Here is an 18,982-nt window from a genome sequence, read left to right as displayed (position 1 = left end):
TCTCGTCATCTTGGGCACATGAACTCTTTGGGGGCTCCTGGCAAAGCCTGTTAGCAGACTCATTCTGCATCTGTACAGAAACAACCCCAACAAATACTTGTGCATGACTTTTTATTGGACAGCACTGGCTGTACTTTCCCATAAATAATTACTACTACGGGCACAAGTTAGCACAACCAACTGACACGTGTGGCAGCAGGTGGCCGACTTCCCTCTTCATAACCTTTCCCAGGAGGGACTGTCCTTTGCACCCCTGAAGAGGGTATGATGAGAAGCAAGTTTTTCTGTACAGCTGGGGCTTTAGCAACTCCTGAGTATGCTGGAAACAAGAGAATTAAGAAGTCTGACAAAGATCACAGCACACAAAAATCTTTATATGCTTTACAGCCACTGCCATGATTATTGAATTATATAAAGGAATAGAAGGTAACCATAGACTACCTATACCAGACAGAACATGAAATGCAGCACAGGTTAATCACACAGGTATTTATTTACCTGCCTCATTGACTGCAGCTAACTTGCTGCACTGAGCAACCAGGCTCATGTAAAGCTGTGTGAGCCATACATTACATTCTTGCCTTGCTTCCCATGCTGATACAGTCATTACTACAGGAAAAAACCTGTTGAGATCACCCAATATGACACTGCACACAACACTAGCCATGATGTTTCTCTGAAATAATTACAGTGGGATCTGAATGTTAGTCTGAAAAACCAGTCTTACTTGGGCCCCTGGAAACCCTGGTGTTCCTGGAGAACCTGGAGAACCTTTTGGACCTGTTGTTCCATCTCTACCTGCAAAAGAAACAGTATATTTAGTAAAGAAAAATGAAAACAAGGACATAGATTTTGATAAGCTCCAATAACTGCACCCAGTATTCAATGCTTCTGTTGTTATATTGATTAGTCATCATAGACTGAGCTGGCTTCAGACTGCACCTAAAGCCTATCAGCACTCCGAGTTCCCATCTTTTAGGGCTTGTGCTCATATCAGCAGAGGGAGCTGCACCAGGCTCTCACACTCACCACCACCTCAGGCTAGTTCAAGGACTGCAGGCTGCAGACATGCCCACACATGAATCTCATGCTAAAAGCAAAATCATTTTCACTCCTACTAGCCTGTAAGGAACAAGACAATTTACCAGGCATGCCATCCTGACCACGAGGCCCAGGAGACCCAGGAAGACCAGGCATTCCTGGAATGTAGCTACAATCAGTACACACACCAGCATCATCACCTAGAATGAAAAGAAATCATTAGTTGCTTCACAGCAAGTCATTTTCAAACTTAACTAATGTGCTACTTAGTTTGTTCTAGCTAACACTTTTTGGCCAGGAGTGGTAGAATCATGGCCTTAATTTTGTTGGAAGATCACTTCTAACACACTACTCAATTACCTGTGGTCAGAAAGTCAATCAGAACTGACTGCAATTAATTGAAAGGACAGAAAGATTTAGTTTAAATATCTTTATTTTTTAAATTCATGTTTCAGCAAAAAAATTGGATGCGGTCACTTTACTGATAAGCCAGATTCTCTCAAAAGAAGTAAGGGACATACACTTCCAACTAACAGAGCTCTGTAACACTCAGGGTCATTCTAATGACAAGCAAAGGGCAAAGAGATTCAGTAGCTTCTGTGGGTGGAAGTTGCAGCTTCTTTCAGGGACAAACTATCAGCAAGAATATAAAAACAGAGAACAAAGCCCTACCAATCTGTAGTAACTGTTCCAGTGAAGATCTACACCCTGCCACAGCTCTGTACAGCTGGTGTGCAGCACTGGCACATCACTGCTCTTTTAGCTGATGTAAGGGGAGGAGGGCATCTCACTATCCCTAATGACTGTTCTTAAAACTCTGAACTCAGCTAATGATTTAAAAGGTAAATTAAATTTTCAAAAGATCTAATGAGGATCTGTGAAGATTACTAGATTGTACCATCTACTTCTGAGTGACATTTATCTGAAACTGACCTCTCATGCCAGTATCTCCTGGAGGTCCTGGAGGTCCTGTACACCCTGGCTCTCCAGGAAGGCCTGGTAGGCCAGTTCCAAACGTTACTCTACCTGTTAATGAAATGAGCATGGCACCATTACATCACAGATTATTCAGACAATTCTCTACTTGCTAAGGGAGAAAAAAGTTGAAGGGATAAGCTAGAAACAGTATTCTGATATTTATGGGTCCCTTCCAACTTGAGATATTCAACAATTCATTTAAAAGAGAGAGCCACCTGGAAAAATCCTAAACACCTGCAACTTGAAGTACCTGGTTCTCCTGGAGGACCTGGCAATCCAACAGAACCAGGCCTGCCAGTAATACCAGGCAGTCCTGGAGGGCCTACAATATACAAGCCAGGTTGTCCTCTCTCTCCTTTTGCTCCTTTTGGGCCAGGAAATCCTGGGGGCCCTCTCAGACCAGGTCTTGACACACCTAACCAAAGGGGAAAAAACACAAAAACAGAATTAAAGAAGAAAAGGCATTTCAAAGCTAAGTAAGTACTCAAAGGCTAAATGACAGACAAACACATCAAGTTCATCCCACAAATCTTTTTTATCTTGAAATATATTAATCAAAGTGAGACTCTACAGACATTTGAAAATGATCTTTAACCTAAGAACTTGACCCACCAGAGCTCCTGGGTGACAATTTTTCAGCACTTAGAGGTATTTTTAAAGTCATCTGAAATTAATATTTGACAAAGCTGATTCAGTGTAATTTTATTATTGCATGTACCTGGTCTACCAGCAGCTCCAGGAGGACCCTGTGGCCCTGCAAAAGCAAGATATTAAAAACTTGAATTAAACCACTCTATACTTTACAAAGTCACTATTCAATAACATTGGATACAAACTTCGATCTTTTGCATTTTAAGCTTAAAAGTTAAAATAAGAACTTGGTTTTGCCTGAGTAGGCATCTACCAGTCATGCAACTTTTACACACTGGCAATTATTTTTAAGGGCAAATAATGCTAAAAATCATAGTCTCAGGATGTGAGTTTAGGAAATATTCTTGTAAAGGCAGAAGAAGGTTGCTCAAAATGTAGTGTGCAATAAGCCCTTTGAGTGGAGTGTTCTTGCTACAGGATTGTAGTTTTGATGTCCCACTCACCAGGCATGCCACGTTGACCTTTTGGTCCTGGAGGCCCAGGGGGTCCTTCATCCCCTTTTTCACCAACCACATAATCATAATACTCAGTCTGAAGAGAAAGGTGGTAAGAAAAGAAAGAGTTGCAAGAATTAAGAGAGAAGCACAGTACCTCACACCGAAGACATGATTAAAGCAATGCTTTGATCTCATTCATAATTGTGATATTCTGACACCACAAGACCTTACTAATTACAAGTAACCAGAAATGAAATCAGGATTGTTATTAGCAGCAGTGTTTTCTTAGTACTCTGTCAATATCACAAACACTTCAGCTTTTTACAAAGCTATTTCTCCTAAACCACTTGGGCAGAAAGTTTCCATTAGGTGCACATGGGGCCTTTAGGAAAGCCATTAGGGAGATGGCATGACCAGACAGGGAAATAGTACTCATACCTACTCTTGCTTTCTTTAAAAAGTGTTTTTAGGATTTTAAAATTAGGTCCCCTGTTGTGAAAGTGATTAGAAATTGGTTTAGATATTAACTCCTGTGAATTTTTTTAACTGTTCTTTGACAGTCCAATCTCCTGCCAAAATTGCTGGATCCAGGTGAGGTCTAACCAGGCACAGATACTGTATGCAATTCCATATAAAGGAAGATCTCATCTGTGTGAGAATCCCAGCAATATCAGTACTTAGAGAAAGCCATGCCTGATTAGAGCAGCACAGGATATCCATTATTTTCTCATGCAAACCATTTAGATTATTCTTATTCTAATGGTTTAGAAAAATTATATATGAAGGTATTTTACACTTACTCGTCCACAAGCTCCAGGTGGACCAGGGTTTCCTTTCATCCCCTTCATCAAAGAACAGAGAAAGTTTTTTTTATTAAAAACAATGTATGGAATGACATTTACCCACTGTTACTTCAGTACATTGTTCAAAACATTACAGAAAAGCAACTGTTCCTGACCAGTCCTTCAACACCCCATGTCTGTTCCTTACACAACTATTCAGCTGCATACACCAAAGCCTACAGGAACTCATCAGCAGACACAGATGGACACCAGTTCAAACCCATGGTTTGTTTCAGCTGATCCATTCCCTATTCCATGATACCCTTGTCATTTTTTAGGCCAAGTGAAACACATGATATACACAGTAATAAATAAAATTATATAATAACATCATTGCTTATCCTCAAAAGCAACAACCAAACCATTGGACAATACCTTAGCTCCTTGCCTTCCAGCCAGTCCCGGCTTGCCCTGTTCACCCTTCTGTCCCTGCAGATCACAGTACACAATTTTTTAAGGATTAATCTTTTAGCACTGACAACAGTAAGATCTAAAATGTGAAGTTTTAATCTTTCATGGTGATGGCAAAGTGAATGCAACTTGCTCAGGAGAAGAAACTGGAGTGAAAGATCCAGTTGGAGGTACAGCTCTATGCCTGTAGGAAAAGCTGCAGGTGTCCCATCCAAACCTGCATTTATTACAGCACACTCCAACACTCCCAAGGGGAAGCTGCTGTGCATGGCACAAATGTAGGAGTCTCTGATCTGCTCTCTCTCTGCAAACTATTTCTGAAGGGGAGAACCTGAACACAATGCAAGACTCTCCTATTCAACACCCTCCCCAGAACTCAGTCTGTGGGATGGTGCTGATCTCAAGAGGTGTCAGCAGCACCAAGGAAAACAGTGCAGACTAATGCCTTCTGTAAATGAATACAGGCAAGAGACATCTTGGAGGCTCATGCAGTTGAATGAACTGCTAGTGAGTAAAGCTGAAATGGGAACAGAGCAATGACATGTCTTTGTCATGACAGAAAATTTTCTTTCTGTTAGCTGAGACAGTAGAGCTTTGCAGTCTGTCATTCAGTGTTCTTTGTCAGACTGGAATGTGTTTAGACTGCCTGTGAAGGTCTTTTAGCATGACAAAGGTGATGTTACAGTAAGATACTTGTGCAATGGGCTATCCTGGCAGTAAGAATTTTGGTAAGATATTTATAAGGTCACTGCGACTCTAATGATGTGAAAGTAGAGATGAAGTAAAGAGAACTGATATTTAACCAATTGAATACAGTACTTCAAACACATTTGAACAATTCCAACTTTTAAATTAGTACACAAATGAGACTATTTTGCTTCTAAAATGGCATATTTTAAGAACTACATGTTAACAAATTGATAGTTTTAATAGCAATCAGTCATCTGATAGCCATGACCCTGACAATAACTTTTCTTCATAAAACAATGTCTTTGATCCTAGTGGTTACAAACTATTCATTTCTCTTCTCGATTCATGTTAAAGGGAAGGTATAACTCTTTTGCAAAAATTTCAATGTGACTAACCAGAAAAAAACTCAGCAGAATTAATTTTGCTGAATTTGCAATGTGTCTCACACTTATTAGATAGTCAGCAGCAAGCAACAGGTCTTCTTATTTATTTTATCTATGAACTGAGCCTCTGTCTCCTGCACATAAATCTGTGAGGACATGGCATGTTCCAAGGCCAGCTGCATGAAGGAAATGTTTCAGTGTATGCAAATCAACATTTTGAAACACATTCCACAATGAGAGAAGAGCTGTGACAGGAAGATAGAACTGTCATAAACAGATGACTATCACTTAGAAAACATTTAGAAGGCTTCTTTCATTACCGGTAAACCAGGTGGACCTGGGGCACCTTCTTTTCCAGGATTCCCCTACAAAGGAAAAATGTAAAATAAAATTTAAAAAAATTAAAGTGAGGATATTGCATTCAAAGAGCATAGGAACTCGATGCTGTGCACATAACTGTAAACTGTGTAAACTGTAAAAAGCCATTAAGGTTATTTTAAAGTATTCGTTAATCATAACTAAAGTTCATAAAACTCTACAAAATAGATATTAAGATATTCCATTGACACTCATCCTCCTGTGGAGGATTATTTGTGCCAGACTCTAGCAGTACAAAGTGCCAGGCAAGTGCAGAAAGCTTGGTGAAAAATCAGGTTCTTGCAGAAACAAGACAAATGATAAAACAATACAGCAGCAAGCTGTATTCCCATACAGTGGAAGGACACTGAAGGAAAATTCTCTGAACCCCATTTCCTGTATGGGATAACTTGAGGAGAAATTACTTCATGAAAAAGAATAGGGAGTGCACTTCAAAGGTATCTGAAGCAGGGCAGTAAACGGGAAAGTGGAAACTGAAGGAGGTAGCATGCCAGAGGTATCTGCTGCTTTCCATGGCCCATTTGGTAACCTCGACCAGGGTCCTGTACCTTGTGTAGCAACAAGAAACAATTGTTTGAGCAATTCATAACAACAAAATAACAAGACAAAAGGGAGAATGAAATGAAAACATGATTACATGGATACCTTGCTTGCCACCTTTAAAGGCAGACATGAGGAAATTCTGGCTCATTAATATCCACAGGAGGAAGGCCGTGAAAAGAGAAAAGGAGGGTGGGGGGAGATTATGAACTCAGAACAACAGGGAATAAAGAACATTTTAGATATTTTCCCCCACAAAATAAATGAATGAAATTTAAAATAATTTTGAAAAGATCATACTATGAATTAGGATGTAAGGATCAGAAAAAAACGGCAAAAAGATGTCAGAACTTAAAAGATAAAGAAGGAGAATAGAATGATGTCCCATAGGCTAAAACCTCACTTGCACAAAATACTTTTTGCTAAAATGTAAAATTCACAGCAATTTGATATTTTGTGCTCACTGATGTAATTTCAATTGCAAAAAAAAAAAATTCTTTTCTTTTTAGAACAGTTAATCAATCAATGTCTTAACAACACTTCCTTAGCAATGTGGAAGAAACACAGAAGATGGAGGATTAATAACACACATTGGAAAGCAAGAACTTCTAGAACGTTACACTAGTAACTCAAATTGAAATTTTCATTATGTATAGGAATAATAAAAATAACAATCAAGTTGCTCTCTAACATCATCATTATAGCACCACACAACTGAAGAAAGAACAATCCTCAGGTAGTACCAGGGTCTTGTCTTGCTATCTTTCCTTCTGGAGGAAAATGTATTGCAACCACAAGAAGTATGAGAAAAGTTTCAAAAATATACACATTTGGACTGAATTAAATACTGAATTTGAAAATTATTTTTCTTTGTATTGCTTTCATAATGTATTCAAAATGTGTATTTAGAAAATGTCACAAAACATTTTGATTTTTTTTTTTACTATTTTAGGGTTCTCCCCTGTTTATACATCTCATTAAATTGTTACGAATTAGTAGTTTTAGTTATTAAGACCTTGTATCTGTCATTGATTAACTTTTATCTGAAAGTTTGAAAGGCATTTGAATGAAAATAATAACTTTCCATTAATTATCTTCCCAAAAAATCATCAGGAAAATTGCACTTTAATATGCATGTTTTTCAAATAAATATTTTTTCATATACTATGCTGTTAACAGAGTAACTCTTAGGCAGCTTTCTTCATGTCTCCACACAGTGCTGGTTGAACATGCCAATTTAAATCTGCTGCCTTAAGTAAACTCAGTGTTTTCTCTTTTACTTACAGGCTTGCACTATAAAGCCAGTGTATGTTCAGTAGAGCACTTCTTTATTAAGTTTCAACAGCAGAACCTTTAAAGCAAAAAAACCAGAAGTGTACTCATAATCAACTGACCTTCACTCCAAGTACTCATGTAAGTACAGACACTTGACTTCCAGCTCTTGTCTAGTTTACTGCAGGAAAGAGCTTTTGAATCTAAGCAAATTTGCTCTGAGTAGCAGTGAGACAAAAACTGCACAACACTATTTCAAAACTGCTTTTCAGAAAGGACTAACACATGTATTCAGCTGTTTGCACACACCTGTGCTCCTGGCTCTCCTCGGTCACCCTTTTCACTTTGAGAGTCACCAACTGGCCCCTGGAACAAAACCACACTGAGGATACTCATATTTGAAACTCACATTTTCTAAGTTAAATATATATTTTATATTTTTTTATCTTTAAAAAAAAGTATAGTTGGAATGTTATTAATAGGTATTTTATTCTATTCATTAGTTCTATTCTTTTCATTAAAGGTTGAAATAATTAGTGTAAATACTGTAAACAATAGCATTTATTAGGTGATGCTGCCTGAGCATCTGGATTTAAGGGATTTACTTCTGGTCACTTACTGTAAACCCCATTGGCCCTGGAGGTCCTCTTGATCCTTTATCTCCTTTTTCTCCTTTCAAGTCCTATTACACAGAAAAGAAGAGCTTACTGTGGTGTCTTGGATTTTTCTATGCTTACCATTTCAGTCTAGTTCTACAAATAGGAAATCCTTCTGTCACCAGCAAGATTCTTTGAGTAGAGATGGTTTTACTCAAACGATTAAGAAACGTGGTATGTGGTTCTGACAGCCATTCAGAACAGCCATGAGGATTTGGTGAAGCAGAAGTGATTTACTCTTCATGTACTCAGGGATTCCCAGCAGCTGGGGCACTGGTAAGCAAGAAGCATTGCATTGGCATCGTGCAGATGTGCATGTGAGCACACAGCCTCAGCTGGGTGGCTCTACACACACACTCTAAGAGAGCTTAGAATCTAACTAAACAAGTCTAAAAAATGTTAGGATGGGTAAAAGGAAATGTTATCAGAGCAGTGAAGATGAAAACGTCCTCTCAAAGTAAAACCTAGTCAGATGGGTTATCTGAACATGATGTTTAACAGTTTTACTACCGTCATGTTGTCTGGTCCACTTAATGTCACAATAACAGTTCCTGGGGGCCCAGGGGGTCCAGTTAATCCAGTGTCACCCTTGAAAGAAAAAAGAAAAATAGAGCAAATTACAAGTAGTGTGTTTTTGTATTTCAAATTACTACTGTTGTACTTTTGATATCATGAAAATTCTTCTGTCATTACACTCAGCCATTAATTCCGTTAACACTTCCCTTTGCTTGCTATTTAAATTCCAGTAAAAGACATATGGAAGATTTAACCTTCCCCTAGCTGATTAATATAAAAATGAATATGCTGGTTTCTGTTACACTTTCTAGAGAGAATTTAAATTTGTAATCTTATTTATTTGTTACAAAACTAGTTTAAATCAAGCAAAAATATCTCCTTGATTACAATATTTATCTCCATTTAATTATGTCAATCAGTAAATTACATGAACTGTCTTTGGTGACATACTCCAAACTGTAGTCTGGGTATTCCAGGGAGATCATAGAATCACTGACAAACAACAACAAATCAACAGACAAAATAAGCTTTCATGTGTCCTTCACTGACAACATAAGTAGTGAAGTGCACTTTTTTAAGAATCTTTGAGAACAGGGGAAGTCCTCAGTGTCATCTTTCCTGTGGAGCTCAACAAAACAATATCCACAATTTTCAGTGATTTTAAGCCAGTGGAATGCTTTTGCATGAATTTGCAGCACAACAGCAGAGTGTCACTCTTTCATAAGGAAGCAAGATGTTCCATAGTCACCTGAGCTACTGCTAGTGAGTAATGAGGTATGTAGGCAATTTTTTATTTCCCAGGAAACTCCTAGCACATTACTGGCAGTGATTACAATGTTAAAACCAATCACAGCTGGATCTGTGCAGGTCAGTTAGCATAATAGTGAGATGCCCTAATCTCTTGCAAGAATATTCAGATTAACTACACCAGTCCTGCAACTGCAGGCTGGCTGCTGGGAGACAATGTGGGCATTTGTAGTAATTCCTGGTTTAATGTCAATTACTTTGAATACAAAGTAAATACATGAAAGACAAGTTATCCAATTTTTATTCAAAACCTGGGAGTTTTGCTGGCATCACAAGGGCTGGCACTGAAAATACATTGGACAGAAGTTATGAGACTAGAAATGCTACATATTTACCACTGTTTACCTGCTTAGACAGCATTTAGGAGCACTACACAAAGTATATATAGTAATTTAATGCTATGTGCTAGTAAATACTAATTACTGGCTTCTTTTCAGTGTCTAATCTTCTGTCTAGATGTTTATATCATTGGCTCTTATGGGAAAACATTTTGACCTTAGAGAGCACTGCCATATTTCCATTTTTCAACAAAAGACTCCCATATATATAGTGAAAATTTGCATTTTACATACTTACTTCACCTTACACCTACAGTACTTATTTCACCTTAGAAAATCAGAAAATGCAGAAAACAGAAACAAAACTTTTAAAATGTTTAAAGCTTCTTATGAAATTACCTTTCTTCCTTTGGCTCCTATTACTTTCAGTCCCATAAGACCCTGAAAAAAAAATCCACAAATGTCATTTTTTATCTTACAAACACTTAAAAATGGGTTAATTCAAGTTACATAACAGAAGTTTTCATTTTTATTACCAATCTGAGACTACCTTAGGTCCAGGAGGTCCTGGTTTCCCTGGCATGCCCTACAAAAAAGGAAAAATAAATCCTCAGCTATAAAACTTAAAATCATTTTCTCTGATAGATGATTTGAAGTACCCAAATTTCACAGAACTTATATCAGATTTTTACTCTTTCCTCCACCTTTATAACCGCAAGTCATTGTCAATGGGTGACAGATTGTTTACATAGTCTAGTTGCAAACATATGCATCTCTCAATGTTATGCATATTAGTATTTCAGATGAATTAATGGATAGCCATTTGAAAATTAAAATTTATGCCTACATGGACAAGGGATGCTTCTGAAAATATAGAAATTATCATGCATAAAAATAATCAAAAGAAACTGAAAAAAAAATCAGATGTGTGCAGAAAAATACAGTTTTTACATACACGTGTCTAGATCTCAAATAAGTTTGGGAGAGTCAAATACTTGTATCTGTGTAACTCCACAGGATTTAAGGAAAATCAAAGGTCAAAGTAACAAGTGAGACATAAATTCATACCAAAGGTCCTGGAGGGCCCTGTGGTCCAAGTTCCCCAGGATATCCTTGAGCACCCGGAGCACCCTGCATATTAAAACAGAAACAGGAATAAATCTCCTAGCAAGATTATGAGCAAAACACAACACTAAATTCAATGAACTGAATAAGAAAGAGATCAGCAGCTCTGCTGCTCTGAATTTCCTTTTCCTATCTCAGAAGAACACAGAAGTATAACTTTTCCTCACGGCTTCATTGTTTGGCATATGTTTTGAAACACAAGAAAACATCTGTTCTATAACTAAACTACTCAAGTGAGGATCTAAGTCCTCTAAGAAATGTGGACTCATAATCCATATGGTCCTATTAATGCCTCTAATAAGCCTTCAATCCTTCAAATATTCTATGCAATAAATCCCATACTTTAAACCTTTTTTTCCAAAGAAATGGAAAATTAAACATTTTTATTTTCTTTTTAATTTAATGCTCTGTTTATTCCAATAGTCAAAAGAAATGTCAGCCCTGCCTTCCCCTGTTAATGTTCATTCTTGAAATATGGACAATTCAGTCCTTTGTTAGTACTCTAAAGTTGAGCTGGTCTAACCTGTTCAGTCAACTTCAATGGGAATTCAGCAGTTGTACTTGATGGCCATTTTAGGTCCCTTCCAACTGAACTATTCTATTCTATTCTATTCTATTCTATTCTATTCTATTCTATTCTATTCTGTGTAGAGGTAAACTCATAGATCTGTACCATTTTTTCTCCATACCTGAAGTACTGTTTTTCTGCAATCTGACTGCTTTTGGTTTAGAAATCACTGATACAATTGTAAAAGATACGATATCTATATTAAACAAATTATACACTTACATTATGTAAAATATAAACTAATTTTAATACATACTCGTGCTATATAGGATGTATTTATACATATTATTGTATATATTTATACATATCTATCTCACTGCCCCTTATTTTGAGTTACCTGGAGACCAGGCATTCCTGGTAGTCCAGGATCACCTTTTGCACCATACTCTTGGCTATATGCCTCTGCAGGGCACCCCTGGACAATTAGATAAAAAGAAACATAAAAAGTTATGCTGCAGAACTCTGAAATGCAACAAATCTTCTAATACAGTTTGTAGGGAAATTGGCAACACAAGTATTACATAATGATGGAAACTGTCTACCATAGATAGTTCTACTTTTAAAAAGATTTTATGAAGCCAACTATATCTTTTGCAGGTCCTCCAATTCACTGTTAGGAGTAGTCTTCTTTTCAGATATATCTATATTACTCCTTGCCTTAAATTTATTTTTGTGACTCTTTATTGCTGTAAAATACTCTCTAGTGTATCTGTAGATTTCCATATTAATTCATAATCTGTTTGGGGGAGGAGCTTAGTTCTTTGTGTGCTTGAAAGTGTTGAATTAATTTTATGCAGTAACAGTAGTTTGAAGGGAAAAAATACTCATTTTGCAACCTGAGGTGAATGCTACTAGGAGAAAGGAAGCACCAAACTTTGTGGTTGCTTCTTCTGGAAGGTAAACCTTCTGTTTCTCATGAATGGAGATGTTAAGAGCAACAAAAATACACACAAATTGTTGATAACCAATAAATATTTCATGTAATATGATGCAAATAACTGACCTTCTCTCCTTTGATACCAACAACTCCCTAGGAAGAAGAACAATCATATTGAAACAGAAGAGAAAAAGACTGCTGAAATAACATTCTAAATATCATCTAAACTTGGTGTTCTTCAGGTGATTTATTTTCATGAAGAAGGTGCATAGCCAGCTTCGTGTTTAATGGGCCAGACTTTAATTTAAGAAGAAAGGGTATATTGTTAAAAAATAGTCCATCTCACAGGTGCAACTCTACAAGTAAAGGCAGAACAGCTTTGAAGCCTGATCTTAATAAACGAAAAAATAAAATCAGCAAAGCTGGTAAAATAAAGATCGTGTTAGAAGTTATTAGATTTGAAGCCACTGGAACTTAAGACAGCATTCCTTTTCCATTTGTTTAAAAGTTTCTCTTTCAAACATATTTCTACAGAGAAAAAAACCCCAAATCCTGAGATTAAAGCAGTGTACCCAGAGTGAGAAGTTCTGAGTTTAATTCCTGGTTCTTATTGACTTAATTAAGCCATTATTTTCTCAAAGATACTTAGGCATGAACTGAAACTGCAATCTATTAAATATACCTTGGACACCTTTAGGGATGTAAGAGGTAAATTTTCCCATGAGAGCTGGTCAATGAATTTCATGCAGTTATTAGCTAAGAAGTTGAGGCCCAACATGCAGACAATAAAGCATTACTTTTAACTTTGGTCTCTTTATGACACAGTTTTCATACTGATAAAATGAGGATACCTATATATTTCAACTGGTGTCAGTATGAGCTAACATGAGGCTTTACACTCCTTCAGGGACTGGCTTTATGTGGTGGCAATGCACACAATCATGGATTTCACACTTACTGGAAGGCCTGGAGCACCTCTTCGACCTGGAGGACCTGGAAATCCTTGGTCACCCTGAAAGTAGTAACAGTGACTGTTAATGCATGTTATGGTTTATTATTTAGCCTGATTTTGGCCAATGATCACAGAAGTTTTTTATGCTATCACACTAAATGCACTGTGAGTTCACAACCACCGTATTTTGCTAGAATAGGATCATCCCATTTTATGCAGCTTGACTTCTGTCCTAGACTGTCCAGATTAGATTAGTTCACAGTTTCACTAGAAATCTATGATTTTCTGTAGTAGGTATTATTCTGACTCCCTCTTTCAGAATGTTCATAGAGCAAAGAAAACCTGGTAAATCTGTTACTTAACATTGATCCTTTTCTCTTCATTACCTTCAGGATTTATGAATTGCCAATTGCAAGCTAGATACTGACAAAATAAAATGGATTAACTGTCTCCTTTATAACCCACTGCACCAAAAGGAGATGTTGGACAAAAACCGATTAGGTCTTCTGAATTTAATGGGAAAAAAGTATCTGTCAAAAATATCAAACGTTTTTCTCATCTTTTGGCAAAGGCCATTAGAATGTATTACTTAAGTATTTATTTTGCACAAAAAGTAGCACTTTTCCTTTCTCTGGTCCCATGACACACGTTTTTGTAGCTGATAAAGTCATAAACCAAAACGAGTCAAAGTTGTTTATTGGGGGAAATTCAGAACTCTTTCTGGCCGTTCCCAAGCACAGCCAAATGCAATCTCCAGAACACTCAGCTTGGTTTGTACCTTTGTGCCATTGCATCCTGGAACACCCGGGAGCCCAGGAGGACCAACAGCTCCTGGTTCACCCTAAAAGAAGCACGAAATTGACACAAGCTTTGTTTTTGCACATTCATATTGCCCTACAGAAACACTGAAAGAGTTTATATTGGAGCAATGTTTCACAAGACTTGACACATTACAATGTGTTCTTAAATCATTACAATGAGTAAGAATTGCTGATGCCAAGATTTTTATCTCTAGGCCAATTAACAGAGACAATGTTGATGTTGAGACTAGAGTGAGCACATTGAGCTGAGGATAATTGTGCACTAAAGACTGAAGTAAGAGAGAAATGGTTAAATCAGTTTCATTTTTACTTACGGGAAGGCCTGGAGGACCTGAAAATCCAGGTATTCCTGGGAGTCCCTAATGATGTTAAACCAGAGAAATATTATTATGAATATTAAACAAAAGCTCATTAGGCAATTTTTCTTTGGTTAAAGTCATAATAAGGATGAATGCAAGCATGATTCTATTAAAAGATCATTACTTCCTTAACTCTTCTGACTGTGAACCAAGCATAATGGTTACACACAGGTAACACACACTCGTTTTGCCCACAGGAAAAAAACCAAACAACTCTTTGTGGTATTCTAGTCTGACTTTTTCATTGCACACCCAAACATTAAATACATACAGCAGTAACCTTGAATGTAAGAGGTAACAAAAAGGGCAAAAGTTTTAAAAATAAATAATACTTGTACATAGACAGTGTAATAAATTTTAATCTTACTTTGAAATCAGACATAATGTTTTGCTTTTATTTTCACAGATCATTGAACCAAGTTGGCAATTAGCATGACATTTAATAGATGTAAGTTTGTTTAAAATACAAACACTTACTCTTGCACCTTTGGGTCCAACTAAGCCTGTAAGTCCTGGAGAACCCTAGATCAGAAATGGAAAGAGATGTTTTTCAATATGTTTCCATTGAGAAAGAGCACATAAATGTCAACAGGACATGCAATATTTTCAATATCAATATGTGCACACAAAACCAGCTATATAAATAAATACATGATTGGCCTATTTACAGTCAATAAAGGAAACAAGCATTTCATACAACTTGCATGAATTGTGGTGTCTTTTCCTCCCTTCCAGTGTTCACAGGAGAAGTATCATAGAATCACAGAACAGTTCAAATTGGAAGGAACCTTAAAGATGATCTAGTTCAAACCCCCCTGACATGGGCAGAGACCCCTTCCACTAGAACAAGTTGCTCAAAGCCTCATCCAACTCGGTCTTGAACTTCCAGGGATGGGCAACCTGTTCAGTATCTCATCCCCCTCCTACCCTCATAGTGAAAAAAATATCTATATCTCATCATAAGTCAAAACAAATAACTGTGCTATTGAAAATTGATATATAGCCTGAGTTTAGGCATACAGGAAAGAAAGAAAGCTCAAGTCACTGAAGCCACTGGCTCCATATCTCTGTGTCTCACATACATACCTACCTTTGGTCCCTGTGGCCCTGGAGGCCCTTCTGGACCAGGAAAGCCTCTTTGACCAGGTGGGCCTGGAACACCAGGAAAGCCTTTTTCACCCTGTAAACATTAAGATAATTAAACTTTTCAAATATCCACGAATTCTCCTTTTGATAGCTTATTCCTAAGGTACTCATTACTTTCAGTACCTCTTGGCTTCCTGCTGCTGTGGCAGATCCACTGCCCTTGCCCACACTGATCTGTTTTTCTCTGGGCTGCCTCAGCCTCACGGCACCACACGCTCATAATGGCTGAATTATCAGAGCACAAGACAGTACTCAAGATTTTACAGAGCACAGAAGTTAGCTGACAGCATGAGAAGTTTAAGAAGGCAGCTGATACGTATTCCTTGTTAATACTTCTGATGTTTAGCAACACAAATTGAGAAACTTAATGCTGCTGTACAGCAAGGTCAGTTCCAAACCATCAATATCTCTTCATGGAAGCCAAGGAAGGACACAGTGGGAGTGAAATGCAACAAAACCATTCAGACAGAATAAAAACCCTTGCTTTGCATGACAAGTATCTTAAATTTTTCTGAATCTCAGAGATTAAGACATCAAATTAGTTTCTCATGTAGTTTTTTTAAAGATCAAATTCCAATAAGCTATGTTAAGGAAACAAAATTGAAGCTATGGAAACAGAATACAAGAGGCTAAGCTAGAGTGAAAGGGGCATTTTCAGTTTTTTAGTTAAATGTAGAAGATGCAAGTCTTAACTTGGTTTAAATGAAATGCTTCAAGCATGGAAGCCCATGGAAAAGGGTTTCAGTCCTTCAGACAGCAGCAATTTAGCATGCTCAGTTTTACATCATTGCAGAGCTGCCAGTTCAACACCTTTTACATCACAGCATGACATGGGAGGGAGAGAATGGGATTATCAAATCTCTCAGAGCCAATTTTCCTATTGATTTATACAAAATTATACAAAGAAAGCATGTGAAATTCTGCTGTGCAGAAGTTTGAGGGTCCTATTTGATGTACAAGACAGGAGCCAAGAGATGTCTCTGGGAAGCCAAAATATTTTGGCTTTTCCCTGCACCAATTCTCACTCCTCAAAATCCCACAAACTCGGCAGATTTTAAGTAGCTTCTAAATGAAATAAAAGGTTAAAAAATAGTAATTATATATATTTGTATCTCTCAAGATAGAATGTAACGCCATAATATTTTAACACATATGAAAATAAGAATTGCATTATAAAGTGTCTGTGAGATCTATATAATAATCGGCATAGTTTTTAATAAAAAATAGTTTATTTCATGTAGCAGCATCCCAAGGTAGGAGGATGAATGCTATCCCAGGACGAGCCGCTGGAGGGGGTTCGGTACCAGCTCACAGGAAAATCAAACTCCTCGACCTGCCTGCCCATGGCAAGACACGCGGTGCTGTCTGAACCCAGAGCAGCACTGCACTCTCGTGACACCTTCACGGCCCTCTCTACAGAAAAGAGAATTTTAGCCACACTTCCTTCTTAGCAGATCAACAAAATCAGAGGATTTTCAGGCTGGAGAATTCTGAACACTGAATAAGTATCAAAACATGTTGATTAATGTAGTTATCCTGATTTTCTGCTTGAAAAACTTCATTAGTCTAAACATTGATTTACTTTTACCCACAAATTGCTCAGTTAGTTTTCATGGAACTGATAAAGACAAGTTGTGGGTGTCCATTCTTACTAATATTTCTCTTTTAGTGGGCAGCTTATTTTTTCCTAGGTTTTCAACTGGTTTAAATTTCAGTGCTTAGGACAAAGTCAGGTTAAACCAACTAGTAATACAAAAAATAAACAGGGAGGTTTTACTGAAAATATTAGTATTCTCCCTTCCCACTTAATAATATGTATTTTAATAATGAACCTATTTACTTCCAGATAAATTTTCTCCAACTTCATAAAAGCAGATGGGACCAACCAGTGGGACTAATCATAATCCCAGATCTTTATAGATGTCTGGAATCTGTTAATAAGGTTTAGTAGGGCAACTTCTGTGTTCATGGCTCACCTAAATTACAACCATGACTTCTTCAATAATGCCCCTTTCATTGGTGAATCAGTTATTCTTCCAACTGCAAGCAGGAGTTTCAAAGAATTTTTGGCATTTGTGTAATTCAGGTTTGTCTAAAAGGCACCCAGAGCCTCTGCCAAGCTGCTATTGGCAAAGGCAGAGCTGTGGATCTGTTACTGCTGATGGATTTGCTGTTCCTTCAGTGCTGGCAAGGTGTTTATGATCAGGACCCAGAAACTCATCCCCTGTGTGATCTACAGGAGGTTTATCAGTGTGATGCCAGTGTGTGCAGCTTTCCTTCAGGAACTGGCAAAGGGGGGCAGACAGGGTCCAGAGATGGAAAGAGGGAAGCACTGAACACGAGACTCCTAATTATGAAATTTGTAACAGGAGAGCAGCTGCCAAGGTAATGGCATTTGTTAGGAGTGACTGAAAGAGACCTGGTGCTTTGGACAATTGTTCTGCTGCTGTCCAAACATCATACAGTGCTGTAAACATACCAATGCAGTAAAAAAATTTAGTGGAAAAGTCTTATTTAAACAGTTTCCTCAAAGTTAACAGAATTTTATAAGGTAATCATTCTCTGTAAACTCTGTTGGCAAAATACCATCACACACTAAATTCACTCACTGTATCAACTGAAGTAATTTATCAACAATTTCCAAGTATATTAGCTAATATTAAAAAAGGAAAATATATCTGTTCTTACCTTACTACCTTTTGTGCTATCACAAAAGCAGGGACTTTTACCTTTGCATACACAGTTCTGAAAAACAAAAATATAATCTTTATAATACAATTATTTTTCTTATTGAGTTGTTTGGAGAGAGCCAAGTAAGATCTCAGTGGTTTAGTAAGCAATTATTTCACAGATAATACAACTTTAGAAAAAAATGTTTGTGAAGAGGCAATTCTCAAGAGTGGCAAAGAGCTCATTATTCCTCTGTATTGTCTTTCTAGACAAATTAAAGCATTAGGAGATCTTGCAGACAGAATTAACTAACCCTTACATTGCTCATATTAGTAGTCACAGTGTTTCAAATTTGTAACTTTTATGTTTCTTTTATGATGGAGGAAAGATGATGCAAGTAGTTACTGTTCTCTATGGACTTGACAATTCCTGACAGCTGCTGCCTGTCTCTTAGGTGGCTGAACTTAGGTGACGCCATCCATCAATTTAAAAACACCTGCAGGGAGCATTCCTCCAGTGCACAGATACTTAAACATTTATTTCCAAAATAAAGCAGAAATTAAAATCAGTTAGCCATGAAAGGC

General features: G+C 37.3%; 1 protein-coding gene across 1 annotated transcript in view; it reads right to left on the bottom strand.

The window, feature by feature from the left end:
* Window positions 1-18,982, bottom strand: part of COL4A3 (collagen type IV alpha 3 chain) — a 58,997-nt gene that overhangs the window by 26,999 nt on the left and 13,016 nt on the right. Inside the window, exons 3-25 of the mRNA XM_088170916.1 lie at window positions 18,417-18,473; window positions 15,673-15,762; window positions 15,060-15,104; window positions 14,538-14,582; window positions 14,181-14,243; window positions 13,409-13,462; window positions 12,577-12,603; window positions 11,911-11,988; window positions 10,949-11,011; window positions 10,431-10,466; window positions 10,280-10,321; window positions 8,790-8,867; window positions 8,243-8,305; window positions 7,933-7,989; window positions 5,754-5,798; window positions 4,325-4,378; window positions 3,908-3,949; window positions 3,114-3,201; window positions 2,738-2,773; window positions 2,270-2,434; window positions 1,975-2,067; window positions 1,146-1,241; window positions 728-798 (exon numbers count right to left, since the gene is read on the bottom strand). Of these exons, the coding sequence (XP_088027042.1) occupies window positions 728-798; window positions 1,146-1,241; window positions 1,975-2,067; window positions 2,270-2,434; window positions 2,738-2,773; window positions 3,114-3,201; window positions 3,908-3,949; window positions 4,325-4,378; window positions 5,754-5,798; window positions 7,933-7,989; window positions 8,243-8,305; window positions 8,790-8,867; window positions 10,280-10,321; window positions 10,431-10,466; window positions 10,949-11,011; window positions 11,911-11,988; window positions 12,577-12,603; window positions 13,409-13,462; window positions 14,181-14,243; window positions 14,538-14,582; window positions 15,060-15,104; window positions 15,673-15,762; window positions 18,417-18,473 (1,488 nt within the window). The remainder of the gene's footprint in view (window positions 1-727; window positions 799-1,145; window positions 1,242-1,974; window positions 2,068-2,269; window positions 2,435-2,737; window positions 2,774-3,113; window positions 3,202-3,907; window positions 3,950-4,324; window positions 4,379-5,753; window positions 5,799-7,932; window positions 7,990-8,242; window positions 8,306-8,789; window positions 8,868-10,279; window positions 10,322-10,430; window positions 10,467-10,948; window positions 11,012-11,910; window positions 11,989-12,576; window positions 12,604-13,408; window positions 13,463-14,180; window positions 14,244-14,537; window positions 14,583-15,059; window positions 15,105-15,672; window positions 15,763-18,416; window positions 18,474-18,982) is intronic.

This window comes from Sturnus vulgaris, chromosome 10 (genome assembly GCF_052056855.1).
Source record: "Sturnus vulgaris isolate bStuVul1 chromosome 10, bStuVul1.hap1, whole genome shotgun sequence".
NCBI classification, from domain to species: Eukaryota; Metazoa; Chordata; class Aves; order Passeriformes; family Sturnidae; genus Sturnus; species Sturnus vulgaris.
The sequence above is the reverse complement of the archived record's forward strand: the minus strand, read 5'-3'. Positions and strand labels throughout refer to the sequence as shown.